Here is a 20,676-nt window from a genome sequence, read left to right on the forward strand (position 1 = left end):
AAGCATTGTTCTCAAAATAATTAATTATATGTGATTTCAAGTAATTAAATTCTTTGCCATCTTAAATATATTGGATAAAGTTATTTCGACTAACAAAACGATAAAATCAATGGTTCTAAAAATACGCTTGCATTATACACTTTGCAAGACAAGACAAACTCCAGGTCATGGAGATTACAAGTCTTTTCAGGGCGACAGTGAAAACTGTTCGCATGAGGCAAAAATCTCAAGGCTTGTTAGCTGAAAACGACAAAACAAATATTTTACCCAAGGCAAAACCTAAAACCTGCTTTGAATCAAAAGCGAAGGATGTTGTAAGTATATTTTCGAATACAGTGACACGTTGCCGTTGGCCACACTCGCCAGTATGCTAGTACAGTTGGGGTTTCAAGACATCTGAAAATAAATAAATGTACCGTGAAACTACTTATTAATATGTGGTCAGTCCCTGGGCGCCGACAGAGAGAGAGGGGAGGAAGGGAAGTGGAGAGTTTACTATCCATACGTTTGTAGAACTAAATCTAACTAGTCTGCCATGATACTGATGCAACTCGAGTTACAGTTTCACGAAGATTGTGTCAGCCTTAATAAAATGCAGAGATGCCAACCTCATCTAAAATCTGGAGATTCTAAAATTTTGCTCAGAGAGGGGGGGGGGGGGATGGGGAAGTGACCACTCTCTCAACCCCCCTTCACCCCCCCCCCCCCCCCCAAACAATTAGAAGAGAATTATGAAGTTAGCAAATGATCACCCAACTATTCTGAAGACAAACCAATTTTAATAGTGTTTTGTTTTGGGTATTTGATACAGGATGTTAGCTGACAGTGGTGCAAATTTTTGAAGTCTCTTTTATCTGGGAGATTTGGTTACCCGTGCTGGTGACTGGGAAATTTGTACTGTCTGTGTGAGACTCCCGGATTATCTTGAAGAGTTGACATGTATGAAAATAATTTTTTGTAAAACTTATTTTTATAGTTTATTAAAAGTAAAAAAAAATTTTTTTTTTTTTGCTATATTGTTAGTGACCTGGGAGTAAGAGAACTCAGATGTATGTTTTCTGTATGTTCTGCTCTAGGTTAATTAAAGTAATAATAACTCTTCCTTTGAGATTCAAAATTCCGCAAGAAATACATTCTAAACAACACATGGAAATATATTATATTGCATTTCACCACTAAAACGGCTGTTATTGTAGTAAACCTAAAAACTGTGCTTGTCAATAGGGCTTTCGGTGCCTTTCTTCCCGGTCGTCAAGGCATCCGTTGCCAAGGATGTTGGACAAACACGGATTCTCGCGTGCATTCAAGACCAAAATAACATGTGGTGGGATAAGATATAGCAGGCGCATTACACAATCCTCAGACGTAAGTTGCGAGTTTTTGTACAGTGTGTCGGATACCTAAAAGCCCGGGACTGCACAGGTTGTAGATATACATGCATTCTGAGCAATAAGACGATTATATCGTATGAATCTTATTTTATTGTAATAAACTGTTGTTGTTGTCTGTTTTAAGTAGGTCATCAGAAAACCCTGCTCGATATCGCCATGCAGAATTAAGTATATCAGTGCATGTGGTAAAAGTACAACGTTCTCTCAGTGCAAGGTCTCTGAATGTAAAACATCTTATTTACCTCTGTTGACATGCCATTGCCCTCTCTATTATAATCCTTCTTTTATTCGTGTGAATTTTGTGTCATACTCCCTTCTTCTTTTTATCCCTCTTATGAGCTTAAAAGGTTTTTCTTCGCATCGACCGCTGTATTGACTTGTTAAATTAGGGCAGTCACAGGGTACGCCTGTTCACTCGGCCTTCACTGATAGAAAGTAGGTTGAGCAGTTTTCTCACACTTCTTCCCACCTGTTAATTCATATGCTAGTATCTGAGTCACGTGACACGCAAGGTATGTTACAATCGCAGGATGTAAATGTAATTTTTAGCTCTTTATTTCTACATATTGGGTGCATGTTCAACGTTAAATTTGAAATAGATCTTGTTTATGTGGAGTGTTAGATGCTGTGATAGTGCTGTTCTTGTGAATAATTTCCAACTAAAACCACTTTGTATGCCTGTTTAAACTTAAATACGAAGAAAACTGTAGACACTTTATTTGGCAGTTAACAGAAGAATATACACATGGGATGTTCATATTTTGGCAGGAGAAATGATGTTATGTGTACTAATTAGACTGTTCTGAACCAGGTGTCAACAGTAGCATGCAACCCTATGTGTATCATTCATTGGAGACCATTGTCTTTAACCAAGTACAGCTAGCACTAAATACAAAATATCTGGTTGTCCCACACAAGTTGTCTACTGGTCAGCAATTACTTAAAGAAAAAGTCTTATCAGGATTTACTGAGTGAAAATGGATTCAATATTTGAAGATGCACACAAAATCTATATGTGATTGTCTTATATTATGTTGACAGTTAGCCCATGATGCACATATAACCACTTTTTCAACGGTGTGACTGAATTGCGCAATACACTGCAATACAGCGCAATACACTTGAAAAAACAAGTTCAGTTGCAATCACACAAAAGAAACAGCCATTTCCAACAAATTAGGGTGATATAAAGCAAACTACATTACTATTTAAGTAATATCTTAGTAAAACTTAACAAATCGGTGAGACTTTTATATTGTCGGGTCAGCAGCCATATTGGTGAGTAGCTCTTCTTGGATATATTACTGGCCATGCAAGATGGCCAACACGGCAGCTGAGCCAACATTGAAAAAATTGTGTCAATCTCTTGCGGTGTATCAGCAATATTCATTGCTAACTGATATATTTTGATTTCATATCAACCTATTTTGTTTGAACTCACCCTTTCCAGTGTTTACTTAGTAATTAATATTGCTGATACAACTTGACAATTTTTTCATTGTTTGGTCAGCCGCCATGTTGGCGAGTAGCTCTTCTTGGCCAGTAATATATCCAAGAAGAGCCACTCGCCAACATGGCTGCCAACCGGACAATATAAAAGTCTTGCTGATTTGTTAAGTTACATCAACAATATTACTTACCTAGTAATATAGGTTGTTTTTATATCGGGGACGTCTCGATAGTCCGAAGGTTCATTGGTCCGAAGGTTCATTGGTCCGAAAAGTGGTAACATTTTCATCGATTTTTTAATCAAGGGTTCATTGGTCCGAAGGTTCTATAGTGAACATTCGGACCAATGAACCTTCGGACTATTGAACCTTCGGACTATCGCTACGGCCCCTTTATATCACCCTACTTTGCTGGGAATGGTCATTTCTTTTGTGTAATTGCAACTTGGATTTGATTTTTGAAGTGTATTGCGCTGTGTTGCGCTGTAATTCAGAGTATTGCGCATTTCAGTCACACCGCTTTTTCAAACATAAAATTTGGTAACCTAACTTGATGCCATGTTATATTGCATTACCATTTACAGGTTTCCAGCATTACGAAGCTCAGAGATTTTCTGTTAGAACATAGGAAAGATTATATAAATGCATCCAGGTAATCTTAGAATTTGATGTATAAGTTCAGATTAAATCTTACTGGGGTGTCTAATATTCATAGTGGAGGATTGCCATAACATAAATAAAAAAAGGAAAATTGGTTTCAGTTTAAAATGACCTTATTCTTTAACCTATTTAAAATTGTTATTATATTCAGTTTAAATCAATATCATTCATCTTTTCTTTTAGTCATTTGAACACAAACCACCAGAGAATGAGCGACTTTGAGAGAGATGAAATTGATGAAAGTTCGCAGGCGTTTATGAAAGCTTGTTCAGAAACCATTAAATTTTTCAAAGCTGATGGTGGGTTGAGAAGTGCTTAAATTTATTTAATAAATCAGCGTACCTTTTTATTTTGTATCTGATTTGCTATCAAAAGAGCTTTATAAGGGAGATATCAACCAGTTACTATTATATTATATTGTAATTCATATAAGATTTCAAAATTCAAAGTACAAACATTTATTTGATATTTTTCGTCTAGAAATTATCAACATTTGCAAACTGGATCAATATAATATTAAATTAGTCATCTTTTAAATTATTCCATTTCTTTTATTTATTTATATGTTTGACTGTTTAATTAATATATTTTTGCAGTTGGTAAAGAGAAGACAACCCAACAAGTCAAGGAACACAGGGAGGCAATTCTGGAATTATTAGAAAATTATTTGAAAGGTTAGGCTTTTAACTTTTTATGTACAGTGAAAATGCAATTTTTGAGCAAGGGAATTAATGTAATCACTTAAATGAATATTGGATATTACAATGGGTTATTTTTTTATAAAAATAGGTTTAAGAAATAATTAGTGCAAAAAAACAACAACACGTTTTGTCCTGTTTAAGTCGCAATTTTGAGGTGCAATTTTTTCCAGTGTTGAATTATACTAAAATTTGAATACCATATCTTTGTTTTTCAACAGTTGTGTGTAAAATATACAGTGAACAGAAAGCAGTGAGAGTAAAGAGAGTCTTTGACAAGAAAAAAATGTAAGTTGGATTTGGCTTTCAGTTTATCATTATTGTAAACAGAATGATGTATATTTTAAAAGAAATTATTTATTGTAATTTAATGTGATGTTGACAGTTTTAATTTCACAGTCAAGGCATGTTGCCATAAAATGAAACAGTTCTGAGTTCAGTTGTATATAAGATATGGTCACAGGTGGTATGTGTGTAATATCCAATATGAATTAATGAAGTTATATAGGGGGTACAAACTGTAAAGAATTATCTTGTCAGAGTATCTAACTTTTGACATCAATTATTCCTCTGACAGTGGAAGACTGGAACCTCAAAGGCGTCGCAAAATGAAAGATGAAGAAGATTCCACCCACAATTTGACCACAAAATCAAATGGTACTGTTTATAATTAGATATGTAAACAAAATTTCAAGATTTTGTGTATTTGTTAAACCTTTAATATTTCTGCTAACAAATTGAGATATCCAGAATCATATCAACAGTGATGACTTTTTTTATGTACAGAGACATTCTGTACATATAGCAATCAACTACATCTGTTGTCACCTTGCACTTTTCATTGTTAACACAATAAATGGATAACTATTACAGCAGCTTTATTGGACTATTTTTCTTGAAATGCATACATTATACTGTATGTAATCCTTGTTTAGACATTAAACAGAAAACATTGTGACTTAGTAGCCTGATACTTACTGGAAAATTTCATATAAACTACTAACATACAGATCAAGTTAAAATGTGAAATTTTTTAAAATTAATTTTAGCATACCTTAAACTACTTGTAATTGTTAACACAATAAATGTTAAACCATGTAACTTATCGCCAGACTAAATGAAGTATTTTATAGCATTAGAATACATGCCAAGTTTGCATTTTTATGGTATTATCCACATCCAATTTCCTTAAATTCATACTCTTTTATGTTTCACCGGAGACTTCTAATATTTAAACAGTTCTGTTACTGATGTTGGTCTGTACATTTGACAGCTTTGTTTGCCAAGTTTTACCTTGTAGAATAATGTTTTTTAAGAAAATATGCAGGTTATTGAAATGATAGATATGTAAGGTCTTTTTCACATCAAGCAAAACAGATAACTGCACTGCTTCAGTTTTAGGGATTTACTAGTTAAATAGCTTGGCTATTATATACAGCATAGGAGGGTCACCTAAACCAAGTCCTTTGCTAGACCCAGCCAGTTAACCAAATTAATTTCAATTTTAACATTGAAGCTTGTGAAAGGGAGTAATCCCCCCCCCCCCCCCCCAAAAAAAAAAAAAAAAAGAAAAGAAAATATATTGTACTTGTTAGGACAAATCAAACTGGTGTGGTGCTGATAACTATTTTGCTCCAAGTGAAAAGATAATCAGTTGTTAAATTTACTAGGCAATTGCTTTCTTTTTATGAAACATTATTACGAGTATATTTCTGATTCAGGAGTATACTTTTCATGTTTTTTATTTAGTCTTTAATCTTAGATAATCTCAGTTTTGCACCTTGTTTTCTCTCCCCCCCCCCCTCATCTAGGTCATTATCTCATTATTTAGGTGAGCCAGTGCAGGGACCTCCAGTAAAGAAATCCCACACAACAAAGTTACCACTATTTGGTGATGAGGATGGGGATGAGGAAATATCACAAGAAGAAATGCAGTTGGTGAGTTTCTCAGCTAACACAGTTGTTCTAGACTTTCATCAGGCATCATGTCTTTTAACCTGAGCAACTTGATTTATCTTAGTAACTGCAAGATTTTTAAAAATGCTCATATTTTTTTCCAGTTTGAGCAAGAAAATAAACATATGTATGAAGAAATGAATAATATGGTGGATGAAATTAGGTGAGTTTCTAAGTATTTATGCCTGTGCTTTTTCATTAAGCTGTACAAGTAACCACAATTTATTATATTCTTAACTGCATATTGATTTTGTAATGAATTAATTGGCCATTAAAAGAAGGTACAGCAAGAACACTTCATGTTTGATATATACATTTTATTTCAGGCAAATAGAAGGAAAAGTTGTAGAAATCTCAAGGTTACAAGAAATATTTACAGAAAAGGTGCTGGAACAGGTCAGTATGGGAATTCCTTTCTGTGTTAAATGGAGACAGTTGATTTCAGAGGAATTTTTTTCCACCTCATAGTCACTCATAGTAACTGATTGTATGCCCTAATTATGATATTGTCTGAATACCAATCTCTGTGTAAACATACTTTGAAAATTATAATTGTAATTTCAGTACCATAGTCAGAGAATATATTGTGAGGTCATAGTTGTTGTAAGGGTGTACTTGCACCAAAATAATAAATTTCAAAACTATATCATCTTGCAAAGCCAAGCATACTTTATATTATTCCCTTATATAGATTGATTCCTATCTTGCTTCTTATCTTAATACTTTCTTGGTTGTGAATCTTTTAAAATTAAAAATAAAGATCAAGTTTTGATGCAATTCTTTGCAACATATTTTTCAAATGACCACATTAGGTGGAGATTTTAAAAATGAGGTCAGCTATGCTATATTTAATGCTTATCGCTAGACCAGAAAAAGAATCTATAACAGTGTGAACAATAACTCACTTCTGCATGACAGGGATGCATGTCAACCAGGAAATAAAAGTATCCGCATAGTTATTTATCCTGCTGTCTCATGTATTTAGACATGGCATGCTAGGACAAGTCTGTAACATTTTCTTCTGCCCTGGAAGTAATGACCATTACAATACAATACAAAAACTTTTCCACTAACTGTTAAGTCAAATGTTTCATGTTACATGTATATATAAAAGTCAATATACAAGGAAATTCTCAATCTAGTTTGCGATGTTGATATATGCACCATGCAAATGATTTCAAATTTACATTTATTCCTGTATAGAATTCAAATTTACATTTATTCCTGTATCACATTTACAAGAATGTTGCATGACAGTTTATTATGTAGCACTTGTGAGCACAGTTATGAGTACATGTAAGTTGCATCTAAGAGAAAAGGAAACAAAATAGCAAAATCATTTAATAAACAGATTCCAAGATCTGATTTAAAGATGATATATACACTACATGTTAAAAACAACTGGTGCATGATAGTAATGATACTATCCAGTGCCTGTCGCAGCAGAAGTACATCCCTATAGTGCATATACATTATGCTGATATTTCCTTCTCTTACAGGAAAAAGATATTGACAGAATTGGAGACACAGTGGTTGGGACAACAGAAAATGTGATTGAGGCAAATGAGGAAATTAGAGAGGTTCGTGGATCATCTTCAGTTACAGAGACAGATAATTATTTCTATCTGTTGAATAAAGAAACTTTTTTTACAAATGTTTTCCTTAATAAATTTTTTTTAATTCTTTGAGAATAAAAAAAGATTCCTCATTAACATTCTTCATATGTCAACTAAGCCATTTCCATTTTTTCCTTTTATATTTTAAGGAAGTAGGCATTTAAATCAAACATTTATATTAAACCAACATGTCATTGATAGTGTTATGTATTCAGTCTATATATTATGTGTTTAGGTCTAGTAATGGAAAGCTTGTGGCAGTTAGGTGTCCTTGTACCACTAGACTGCACCCAGTGGTACTTGCTAGACCACAAAACACATGATAGTAAACCACACAAGTTGTCTAGTTTCTGTCGCCACCTGCTGTCTGTACATGTCTTGTACACAAGGGGGTTTGTCCTTTTCAGGATTTAAGAAAAGCCAAGTTTTTATCTGAAATGCACAAACTTAGGAAAGCCTGTGAGATTCTAATTTGAAGTGTTTTTTCATTGTTACAAAGTGCATGAACAGACTTGAAAATGGCAATCAGAATCTGTAGATCTACATGTATCTCCTTTCAATAGAGAAAGACCTGTAAACAATGGGAGTATTTCCAAAATAATGAGGAGAATACACATAACTGTGTAAAATATGCAACTTTGTCTGAAGAATTGGATTGACATGCTTGTCTTGTGAATGAGAAAATTTAATGGGAAAAATTATGTTGATGATAATGCATTGTACATCATTTGGAAGATCATACAGCAGAAAATCATGCACAATTATATTCCATCAATAATTTGTGTGTGGTAACAGCAGTTCTGTGTTTACTTGTCCGCTGTCGACTGACAGTGAAAGAATTATCATTTTTATCTTGGATGATGAATAATTTTAAAATACCAAGACCTGGCATGTCATATTATCTTACAGGCATTATGCACTGTCATGATTTTAAAAACTCTCTGGGTGATATATTAAGGCAACGTTCAGAGTACTTTTAAAAATGTTAAGGAAAAAATTGTTAGAGGATGGTCAGGATCATGTGCCAGAATCAGCATAGGACCGTAAAGAAGGGATATTGGGAGCATTAGAGATATTAGAGATAGGGATCTAATACTACACCAGTTCAGCATACTTATTAGATTATACTTGCACTAAAAATGCATCTTAAACCATAAACCCTTGTCATGTGGCAGTCAGGGGATAATTCCTTGGTCTAATCTTTTTGTCTTTTATGTATTTGCTAGTTTTGCACAAACTTGCTTCAGATGGATGGTTGTTAAGATATGTGGTCTTTTTCATTTTGACAGTTTTCATATGACAGCAGGGGTTTCCCCAGAATTTGGGGTATTGGGAGTCCCAAATTTGAATCTGTCACCTATTTACATGGAGTCCAACCCAAGCAAGTCGGGTCCCCACCCGTCATTTCCCCAAAATTTTGTAAGCCGCCCAGCCATCTCTCAAAATATAGGCAGTCTTTTGAGGCCAGTAGCCATCCTTGCATGACAGTGGCAGTCTTTGTGTTGAATTTTTTCTCATGACATAGCAACAACTTTAACACCTTCTTGGAAGATTGCCTGTTATTCTTTTATTCACGTTCTCTTTCTCTCTCTGTGTGTGTGTGTGTGTGTGTGTGTGTGTGTGTGTGACTTCTCAAAATACTGTCACTTAAATTCCTATCGACTTTGTCAGGATAAGTTTTAGTGTGCAGGTGGAGGGAGCTGTGAGAGATGGCAGCTAATGGAGCCCCAGGGTTGGGGTCCTAATGTTACAGTGAACACATATTATGTTGTACCATTTCCAATACAATAGAGCAACATCCTGCCTGGGAAATTATCCCCCCTCCCACAAACACACATTTATGATTGCAAAATTATTACTTTTATTGTAAGTGTGATATCATCACATTTACAGTTGTTTGTAAGTAGTGGTGCATGCACCTTAATTGGGCTGTTATTTCTCCTCCCCCTTCACTCCTGTGCATTACAGTACTACATTCCAAGTTTTCTGTGGGTTTCAAATTGCTATAATTTGAAGTATCATCATGTATCCCTCTCACATATAAGACTATATCATCCATGATACTGCTTTAATAAATAGAGACACAAATTGCAGTGCACTGTTTACATAAGACACACTTTTACGTCAACTTGCATTGATGTTTGTGCATTTATATTCGAATTCACAGATTTATTTTAGTGTTGTAGATTTTTGTCTGATAATCTGTCCTGTGTCACTCATTGTAAAGATTCTGCTTTACTGAAAATACCTATGTGTAGGTGGGTCTAGGGTCTATAATTATAGTGGTGGAGATTGGAGGCAAATGCCCCAGGATGTTCATAGATATGACCATTGCATGACTCACCTAATATATATTTATTGAGATCATTTTAATAATGCTAAGGTGGTCATGGCTTCTTGGTGGAAAAAAAAAACTGAAAAGGGGGGGCTGGGGTATTGAAAAAATTTGTTCTTGTTCTATTACTGTTTGCAGTTTTAGCATTGAGCAAACATTTTAACAAACAAAACCTGGAAAGGCTATTATTATGTTTCAACTTAAATTTTAATGGCATAGAAATATTGATAACTGCTGAAAATGAAATAACATTTGTATGCAAATAAATTCAGTCAAAACAATCAAGTTACATATTTTCAATGCCACTATATCACCAAAGCAATTCCCCTTCCCAGAGGCATAACCAGGGTCCAGTTGGGGGGGGGATGGCATAAATCAAATTTGCATGTTTTTGCCAGTTATGAATGATTTTTGTTCTCGTTTCATATGTTTTAGGTTTGATGACACGAACACAAGATTATAGGATTTGGGCATTACAACACCCAATCCAATCCCCACTACACCCCCGATTTTGTGTGATCTGGTTGGGGGTGGCTTAGGGCTGGGGGCAGACCTACAGCTACCCAGGATATGACACTGATGTATATATATATAGATGTGCTCTTTTTTAGGCTATCAAGAATAATGCTGGTTTTCGTGTGTGGATTCTTTTCTTCCTGGTGGTGCTGTCCTTCTCCCTGCTATTCTTAGATTGGTATAATGCCTGAGAGGGATGGCAAATTAAGCAAAGAATGAAGACATTGAATTCCAGTGTGCCAACACATAACATGAAGATCATTATCTTAACAGTTCCGACTGCCTTCTACAGATCCACGAGGGTTTTATGTCATGATGTGAATATCAGATGACAGCTGACATTCGTGACAAAAAGGTCGAGTCAAGTTAAGTTCAAAATTATGTTTAATATACGCAATGATAGCTCATGTGGGTGACCCTTTCTGAGAAATTGCTGTCAACGGAGCCAAGGATGCCGTTACTGTAAAGTTTTATGGATGCTTATATAGCAACTTCACAATAGATGCTCACATAGTAACTTCACAATAAAGCTATTTTATATATTATTGTATATTGAGCAACTGTTACTTTCATGAAATATTTTGCTTCTTTGTCATTATTTCAATATAATGAATTTTATTGTGCTCTTATTAGTTTAAAAATAATTTCACATGCTTATAAATGACATTTGTATCTCTTATGATAAAAATAAACACTTAAAGTATATTGCAGTACAGTTTATTATCCAGTTTCCAGGTGTTAATTCACAAGAAAAGTAAAGATAATTGTATCCCATTTTTTCCACCCCAAATAAATGAAAATGATTTACTCATTCATTCTATTAAGTTTGCCTTATTGCATGTAAAATTATAACAAAATAATTTGAATGTGCATCTCTGACAGCTGGAATATAAATATAAATCTCGCTTGGTACATATAAATATCAACCAGCAATGGCAAAGACAGCTTTTTTTTCTTCTGAGCAATTTGCAAAGCATCTTAAATTGACTATTCAGGTAACATGTATATAAGATATATACTTAATACCACTCCTGAGGTCTATTTCTAGTTCACATAAACATACTCCCAAAAACAGATGGTGGACCACGCTCTATTACAGACTGATTGCCTGACAAATTGAATATCATATTTTCAATTATGACATTTGTCTAATGACAGAAAAACCTTACAAAGTTTTATTGTGCTCTCCCCCACCACTTCCTCCCAGAGACTAATATCACAGTGGACAGCCAAATCAAATGGAGCTACCCCAACAACACAAATGACCACAATTTATATTCTTTGGGCAGTGTCCATCACAGAGTAGCACTGGGAACATAAATTCTGATGCTGGTTTCTTCATTTCCTCTATTCCACTACACATCCTTTCTTCAAAATTATGTTTCCATACTTGGAACATTCCCTACAATAGCAATAAAACGGTAAAAATCAGCATACAAGCATATAACACAGCTTCTTTTGTTTTGAACATTTAATTTTGAAGAGGAGGAAAACTACTGATTATTTTTCCACACATTACATTGTTGCATAGAGCATACACTTATGCTTCTAATGTGTTGTTATAAAATATATGCAAGTTCTTAATGAATTTCCCATAAGTTAAATTATGACTTTCTGATTTCCTGACAGTCATAAACATTTCCCACTTTTAAAAACTACAGTCAAACAGAAAACTGGACCCTGAAAGTTGAAAATCTTACCCTGTTTGAACCACAGCAAATGCTCGCTTTGCTCTCTCATAGAATTCAAATCTTTCTACTTTTTCCATTTCTACCTGAAAGAATTGTAGAAATATTAGTTCTCTACACTGGCTCTCTTGCTTAAGTAATTCTTGAAGGGTTTTGTTTCTCCATTTCTCCCCTACTTACTTTTTTGCCTGCAGCAGCATCTACCAAAAGCTGGTATTTTTCCCAAACTGGCACTTCTAATTTCTTCTCTTTATCCGACAGTACCAAAGCCATCAGAGCAACCTTTAAGTAATGTGAAGATTTTTTTACTTTTAATATCTTTGGACAGGTATATCTGAAAGACTAAGGCCTCATTCAGAATGGGGGACTAACTAGTTCGAGGGTCAAATATGTCCGACCCATTTGAATACTTCCCCATGGGATATCTCTTCAGTATCTATTAACGGATTAGATGGCAAGCTGTAGTGGGTCACCATATTTGACCCTCGGACTAGTTAGTCCCATATTCTGAATGGGGCCTAAACTACAGCACCTACCACAGTGATAACCCTGACATGTCAATATTATAAGTTCACCAAAAAGAAAAGGGAGAGAAAGAAGCCTCAACTGCGCACATGTGCAACATGGCAAATTAAATTCATTCCATTTGTACTAACAAGTGAGGACTTTGCAGTGGCTCTGCCAATATTTTTGCACTTTTTACTCTTTTTCAACAATTTTCAAAGCACATGTTGTTGTTTAAAGTGTAGGGAAAAAATGAAACAAATCATAAGTACGTATTCCAATTCATCTTAAAAGACCTAACAGATTCTAAGTATACAGACTCAGAGACCATATGTACCTCATCAGTTATTGTATGAAACCAAATTGTATGCCATCTTGTGGTTGACCATGTGGTTTTGATAACTATCTTTGTACGTTCCACAATTTGATAACTTTGACACTAGAAGTACGACTAGGCAAAAGGATATGAAGTGAAGTACTTCCTGGTAAGATATATGTACAGAGCAGTCAAGCAAGGAGCAATAAATACCCTAAATTGATGATCTGGCTACCAAAATCCTGTGACAACAAGCAATTTACTAAATACATGTTGTACTCACAGGTTTTGGAACATAGGAATCCAGTGGAAACACCTTTAAAATGGCAGCAAGAAGCTCTGGAATCCCATGACCTGAAGAAAGGAATGGTTTTTGAGTGGTCATTACGGCATCAAAATAATGATTTTATTCCCAACTACAATGTATGCCAAAATACATAAAAAAGGTTGCTATGGGTGCAATACAAAAAAAAAAAAAAAAGAGCTGTGTCATCTTTTGGAGACAGTATATGTCTTTTCAGTGCGTTAAATCTTCCCATTCTCTATACAGATAAGCCACTTTCAATCCTTAATTTATTGAAATCATGACAAAGAGAGAAAACACAAGGAAGTCATGTAACCTACCTGAAAAACAAAACCTTAAAGAAATACTTATTAAGCATTTTAAAATAAACTTGAGAGTGATGGTTAATGATCAGCTGAGTACTCAAAAAATGTTGGTTGTATATTTTTTTCCATGCTGAAATTCCGTATGCAGCACATTAAATGTAATTTAATTAGGAACTCATGGTTGGTAACTTTCACCGTTTCCTCATATTTCCTCAAGAATTTTTTTCTTGGATATCACGATATATTGAATTGAATGTAATTCACTTGCAAGGATGTTCTCTTAGTTTTGAATTATATTTAAACGTCTTTCATCATTGGCCAAGTTACAAACACTAAACATCTAACAAATATTTTTCTTTACTTTTTAGATACTCCAACAAAGTACATCTATATCTAGTAATTAATTACGTCCACATATAACAGAGAGACTTAGGCTGGACATGGGAGCTCACACACAAACTCTTTGAGTTCAGGTTAGTCTGTGGTGAAATAAGAAACATCCCCTTTTTATTGCAAGCAAGAGACCTGGCACAGTGACAGACAATAACATTGGGAATTGTCTTGAATGAAGCTTTCGTATGCTGTAATTTAATCTGAAAATTAAATTACAGCATCTAAATCACACTAAGTTTCACCATATTTATTATGCTTGATAGGTTTGTGTATTAGTAAGCCCCCCGGAAACAGGCCTTGGTTTAGGGCCTAAATATACTTTTAGATGTTCATGTTACTGACCTGTATCTAAACAGAAGGTTTATTTACAATATATATCCTTTCAATGCTGTGAAAGACTAACATTCTGTGCAGAGGAAAATTATGAGCATGATGATATTATCTTATTTGCATATCAGAAGGATTAAGGGGTACAAAATGTCAAGGAATTAAAAACCTCACCTGGCTAAAAGGAAGACCTCAACTTTTGTTAAATTAAATGTTATTGGACTAAGTGTAAACTACCTGGTTCATATTAAAGAGGAATAGAACACAGTTTAACTTAGATTCCTGACAAAAAGATTAATTTTATCAAAATGAAAAAATATGTTAGTGTAGTTATCAAATAAGGCAAATATAAGGCATTATGATTATATATAAAAATTCATAAAGGTTTCAAAAAAGTATAGAATAAATCCCTGACTTTCCAGTAATTACTTTTATTTGTAAAACAAACAAACAAAAATTAAGAAAATTTTGCTTTACATTGATACTCATGAAACCTTTATACTGTAAGGTTCATCTGTATTCATGGCCTTTCTTTACAAAAGTGAAAAAAGTTTTAACCAGTTGTGAAAAACTTTACATGTGATGTAAAGATTTATATTTGTAAATATTACAATACATAAAATTCCTGCATAATTTACAATAGAGAGTGATCAAATCTACCAGGAAGTATAATTATATATGTGTGTGTGTGTGTGAAAGGGAGGGTAACACTGGAGATACTCCCCTTTGAATACCAAAATTACCTAACACAGAAAGGTGCTGCTTTCTTTGAATATTTGAGCTGTGACTCATGCAATTTCTATCTGTATCTAGATCCACAGATAATACATGTAACATTACAAATTCACTAAATGCTGTTCCAGGCCTGGTCACATTGTTAAAACAATAAAAATGGAAAATGTTTTTTCTAGATAATAACTCCTAAAGACCAATTTGATAATGATTTATGAAACAGAAATTCAGTTCCCTGTAAGGGGATTTTTTCCTAAATTTGTAATTTATGGAAAACTAACAAAAAAAGTACCCCATGTACACATACAATTTTTGAGTTATTCAAAATTATCATGAAATTTGTGAATTGGAGCAGTTTCAGCTCAAACCAATGTCAAAATCATTAAGAGACTCAAAGTTTCAGAGCAGGTCTCAAAAGTAGAAGCAGAAGCGGTAGCAAATGCTTTTTGACAATGTGATATGGGGGCAAAATGCTACCATCTTCAGATTTGGAAGAAAAAAAAATAGGAAGAAAAAAATAGAAGTTGAAAGAAGTTTACTGCAACAAGTTTCTATTACAATTGGGTGGGGCCCAATAGTGATGCACATTACAAAAACTATAAGCGTATAATTTCATCTTTGTCAGGATTGCTTGCAAAGAAGTCCTCAAAATGAGTACATCCTGTCTTCACCATGACATTTTATACTACAGCAAATATCAAGGAAAAACTACTTTTAAGGACTTTGTATGAATAAACATTCTATACATTTTCAAATATTTATTTATAAATACATTACCATTACTATTATTATTATTGTTGTTGTTGTATTTTTTCTATTTGGTTGAATTCATATCTTGTATTTGCACTTTGTATATTTTCCACACATGCACCTGTTGCATTGTGCCTGGGCCTTCTATTCTCAAAATCTGCTCTAGTAAAACTATTGTGAGACAAACACTCATCAGCAAGGTGCAGCTGATATCCACTTATGCTTTGCACTTGTATATATCACACATCTTGCTGACTTACGGTGTATTTATTACAAATTTCATAAATAACAGAAACACTTTTAGTCAACAATATGTAAAGTAAATCAGAAATGTATAAACACAGCATCCCTGCACTTTGACATACAGGTTAGTATATGTATGTCAAAGAACTAGTCAAATGTGAAGACCCACTTACTAGTATATTTCCTATATATACAACTGACAAAAGTAATGGCTTGGACACTGGCGTACAGCAATCAACTCATTATATACAGATATTTTTCAGTTAAATGATGCTGTGACTTATCTCAGCTATGCTATACCTCACAGCAACTAAAGTAAGTAACTGACATTTAACCATTTACCATTTAACAAGGGATAACAATTCTTCATATGAGATCCATATTTCACAATAAATACATCGTAAACAACTAATAAAAATACAGTTAATTCTATTTTACCACCAAAACAGCTGTTATCACAATTATTCTGGAATCTGTGCTTGCCACTGGACCTCCATCGATGGCTACTCTCTGTGATAATCTCTTAAGAGATTAAAAAAACCAAACTTCTTAGAGAAAAAAAAAACAGGGATTAACTTAAATGTCATAACAGAATCATTAACCATTGGCAAGTATGGGAAAATTGTTGTTTACCCCAGAAAAATCCATTTTTGGACCAAAATAAACAGCTGTCATCCCTTTAACCAATATATAAATGTCCACTTGTACACATGCACAAACGTCTGCATACACACAAACATGGCAAGTATGGTCTTACCAAGCATATATGGATGCACTTGCAACAGAGATAACAGCACCTCCTTTTCTTGACCTGGTTGAGCAATTTCTCAAACAATGTACAAGATAACAGGCATGGAAGAGTCTTAAAGCCAAATCATGGCAGACTTTTCATAGCACAAATTTAACTACAGAAATCATATATGTTTTTAAAATAATTTTTTGTTGTGTTATTTATTTATTTTGTCAAAGACATGACAAATTGATAAGACATATTTTTATCAGTTTGTTTTTTATATTTAAGGTTTAAATTCTCAATTTACTCAAGTAAGCCTACACGAAGCACGTCCATGATAACCTTTTATCTGGCTACTATAATCTGTAGTTTATTTTCAAAGAAAGCTTTATCATGTTTTTATTTTCATACCTGGGTAACCAAGGTTAAGGATAAAACAATGAATACCTAGTCAGCTTTTCAAGAAAACTACAGTATTGTTCACTCACCATCAGCCCTCAACTCCTGAAAGAAACAAACAACTATAAGCATCAACTGTTACACAGGAACTCCAACATCAACAAAATCAAACGACACAGGACCATTACCATAAATTTCATTGAAGTATATTTATTTTAATTTTATTGATTAAATATGCAATGAAGGAGAATGGTTAATTATTATTTAATTCACTGATCTTCCTACATTTTAAATGCATATATTTAGAATTAAATTTAGGATACAATGAAATACTATTTATAAAATAAAATTGATTCCCTTGACAAAATATACCAAACCCTTCTTCTCTAATCCCTAACTCATAACATACAATATTCAAATAGAAATAAAAAGGTCTAATTAAAATGTCACCATAGTGCTTAATAAATGAGTTCCGTGGGGGGCTGGATGACTGACTCACCTTAGGTCCATTGCGGCATATGGAACTACCAGGGAAGTGGGCATCTGCCAGAACTAAAACATGACCAAAATTAAAACATTAATGAAATCATGAAAGCATATTTTTCCTAGAAGATGGATGCCTTTGGGCATAAATGTTTGCACTGGTAAAATCAATTTCACATTTTGTATGATTTATTGGCAACATTTGTCAGGCAATGAAAGTTAAGAAATATTACATGGTTTTATGCTGCAGCAATGAAATATTCATTACGCACACCCTTTCTTGGAAAATTCAGCATGGGGGTACCAAAATGACAGATTCATGTTAATTGATCAATCATCACTATTTGTTTTATCTATTCATTTCAGATGTAAGCTTTATTGGGTCTATTGTCAATCCATATTGTTATTGTGCTAGAAGAGTTTCATGCAGCAGATTTCATTAAAACTACACTGAAACACAAGCTGTACAGTACATGATTTTCCCAGTTTTCCCCACTCCCAGGACAGCAACTGATAACACTTTCACTGATGTAATGCCAATATTCCATGAATTTCCTATTCTACACATATTGTATATAAATAAGGCTTTTTCATCAGTATACTAATATACAAGATAAACTTGGCACTAACATGATCACAGACTTAAGTAGGAGCATTTTATGATGTCACCTTGTATAGCAGGCACTAAAAGGAAGATTCAAACTCAGGGAACCCTTTTTTATCATTTACTCAGTTGTTGGTATAAGCATTAATTTTGAGCACAAGATGTAAGGTAATGTGTATGTAACTGGCTATATACATGGATATTGTAGCTGTCAACAGAAACAGAAACATGAATATGAGATTGTTTTTGTACTATAACAGTATATTTTTCTATTTTCTTTTTAGATACTTACTCATTCCTTTAATTATGTAATGATTTATATTAATAACCAAATTAAGGCACATTAATTTGTAGTACTATTATTCCCCTGCTCATATGTGTAAGTGCATTTTACACAAAATTAATATATGCAAGTTATTTTGATAGTAATTCTTGTCTAAGCCAAGAAAAAGAAATTGGTCCATATTAAGTACCTGTATTTTCAGTTAAATACTTGATTGTTGGAAATATTTATTCCAACAAAGTAGTACGGTATGTACTGGTATTATTAAAATGCACATTCATACCAAAAAGCCAATTATGTTTACCAAATAAAACAAGAATGTTAGAGATTTTTTATTATCATCATAGCATTTCTTTTCTATTGACATACTCCCCCCCCCCCCCCCCCCCCCCCCCCCCCCCGTCCTTCTTTTTTTTATGTCATTTCAGTAATAACGAGTATCTTCCAGCGTGACAGTGCCATTAATAATACCAGTAAATATAGCCTGCGCATCTACAATACAAAGGGGAGAGGGGAAGAGCCCTGCTGGAACATTGTTACCCAAATAATCGACGTCATGAAGTAAAGAGTGGTCATTTAGCGGAACCCGGAAAATCCTCTCTTTTGATAATCCGATAGTTAATCCGCCGTTGATTTCCACAGGTGAGACAAAATTCCAATCACTAATCAGTATCTGGTCTCGAACATTTTTCGATCTCTTAAATTTGAATACTAAACATTCCTAAATATTTGTCACCTGGTTTCGTGTGGTATATTGAAGTACTGAAACCAAACTATAAATTGAATAAAACCACATAAAACTGAAAACATGCATCCCTTGTTCGGAATTTGCCAACGAAGCCGGAAGTAAAATCATGCATTCCCCTGCGGACCTGCACACATTTTACGCTGTACATATAAACACGATGAACCGTAACAGTACCCCTGGTCTTACCGATTTCATCTCCATGTCCCATAGAACACAAAGCATGTAGCAGATCTGGAGATAAGATAAATGGTATTCCCTTCAACGGCATTTTAATTCCCTCGGTGTTAGTGTCCTTTGAAAAGTAGGTCATAAAGTTGACTCGTTTTCGACTTGAACGTTGTTAAGTCGAGTAAGGAGGACCCAAACAGGGAAGTCCCTCAAACCAAGGAGTTATAACTCCTTGCTTAAACTTATGCTCGAATTAAGATAATGAGGAAATTTGATCTTTTACTCAAACTGCTGCTGTTATGTCGCTCGCTGTCACAATTCCTGATCTTATAATAAATAAATGTCGCATTTCTACCCCCTCCTTTTTATTTTGGGGAGGGGGGGAGAGGAAAATGAATAGGCCTACACATTTTTAGTTGGAGGGTGTGTGTGTGTGTGTGTGTGAAGCCAGTGCTCCCCCATGTGTTTGCAGTGAACTGTTCAGTTATGAACATAATGTGCACTTCACTGTGAACCTTTCTATAAATAACCAAAGCTGCATACTCCTCTTTTTAAAGATCAATAGGCCTACCAATGGTGAAAGTGTTTTACTGTCTACATGTAATAGGCCTACCCGAAGTTTAACTCGCAAGATTCCAGGTTAGTACGACTAGTACGCTTATCCTTGTAGATTGCGACGTTTAGGGCCTATGGGGAAAATGTGGCAACTCAATTTAGTTAACAATTTGCCGATAAATATCACAGTAAGTCAAGCAGTCTGCGCAAAAGAAAATATATTATCTTAAATATGATTATTAATTTTCTGCAACCGCTGGCATAAGATGGTGGTAATTCTGTGTTGCGGTCTCACTGCGGTACCTGTAAAAACTTTCCGACTATCGTTGATTTCTTCACAAAATGAAGATATATGGACTTTAAACCAATAATTCATCGTCCGCAGAGCTGTATACATTATGACTTGGTCGTAACCAAACAGTTTCCGATTGCGACATGTGCGTTGGCCACCCAGAGAAAAGAAAAGAAAAAGAAAAAAAAAGAGGTAATGGGCATGTCCCGCTAGTACGTAATACGTGATC

At 34.3% G+C, this 20,676-nt stretch overlaps 2 protein-coding genes across 3 annotated transcripts; one reads left to right on the forward strand and one right to left on the reverse strand.

Moving 5' to 3' along the window:
* Positions 1 to 131: 131 nt before the first annotated feature.
* On the forward strand, positions 132 to 11,325 carry LOC106160793 (syntaxin-18). The gene is made up of 11 exons (XM_013537541.2): positions 132 to 314; positions 3,424 to 3,491; positions 3,683 to 3,798; positions 4,096 to 4,173; positions 4,419 to 4,485; positions 4,775 to 4,854; positions 6,029 to 6,135; positions 6,258 to 6,316; positions 6,480 to 6,549; positions 7,653 to 7,733; positions 10,716 to 11,325. The coding sequence occupies exons 1-11, from the start codon at positions 168 to 170 to the stop codon at positions 10,809 to 10,811; spliced, it is 969 nt and encodes a 322-aa protein (XP_013392995.1). The 5' UTR covers positions 132 to 167; the 3' UTR covers positions 10,812 to 11,325.
* LOC106160794 (fucose mutarotase) lies at positions 11,322 to 19,801 on the reverse strand. Of its 2 annotated transcripts, XM_013537542.2 has the most exons (7): positions 19,619 to 19,800; positions 17,814 to 17,866; positions 17,404 to 17,419; positions 13,412 to 13,482; positions 12,489 to 12,590; positions 12,321 to 12,394; positions 11,322 to 12,022 (listed from the first exon to the last, which is right to left on the reverse strand). In XM_013537542.2, exons 1-7 carry the CDS (start codon positions 19,740 to 19,742, stop codon positions 11,968 to 11,970), a joined length of 495 nt encoding a protein of 164 aa, XP_013392996.1. In that variant the 5' UTR covers positions 19,743 to 19,800; the 3' UTR covers positions 11,322 to 11,967. The 2 variants fall into 2 exon arrangements, with proteins under 2 accessions (XP_013392996.1, XP_086871752.1); XM_087015626.1 differs by lacking the exon at positions 12,489 to 12,590 and having other exon boundaries at positions 19,619 to 19,801.
* Between the last annotated feature and the right edge of the window lie 875 nt (positions 19,802 to 20,676).

This window comes from Lingula anatina, chromosome 1, assembly GCF_051362555.1.
Source record: "Lingula anatina isolate TDL-2025a chromosome 1, LinAna3.0, whole genome shotgun sequence".
Classification (NCBI taxonomy): Eukaryota; Metazoa; Brachiopoda; class Lingulata; order Lingulida; family Lingulidae; genus Lingula; species Lingula anatina.

Bases quoted from the DNA above. Each gene is read 5' to 3' on its own strand.
- LOC106160793 (XM_013537541.2), top strand. From the start codon at position 168: ATGGAGATTACAAGTCTTTTCAGGGCGACAGTGAAAACTGTTCGCATG. The intron at 4,174-4,418 runs GTTAGGCTTTTA...GTTTTTCAACAG, and splicing joins ATTAGAAAATTATTTGAAAG to TTGTGTGTAAAATATACAGT. The intron at 6,550-7,652 runs GTCAGTATGGGA...CTTCTCTTACAG, and splicing joins CAGAAAAGGTGCTGGAACAG to GAAAAAGATATTGACAGAAT.
- LOC106160794 (XM_013537542.2), bottom strand. From the start codon at position 19,742: ATGACCTACTTTTCAAAGGACACTAACACCGAGGGAATTAAAATGCCG. The intron at 17,867-19,618 runs GTAAGACCAGGG...GTCATGTTTTAG, and splicing joins GGGACATGGAGATGAAATCG to TTCTGGCAGATGCCCACTTC. The intron at 12,023-12,320 runs GTAAGATTTTCA...TTGCTATTGTAG, and splicing joins TTTGCTGTGGTTCAAACAGG to GGAATGTTCCAAGTATGGAA.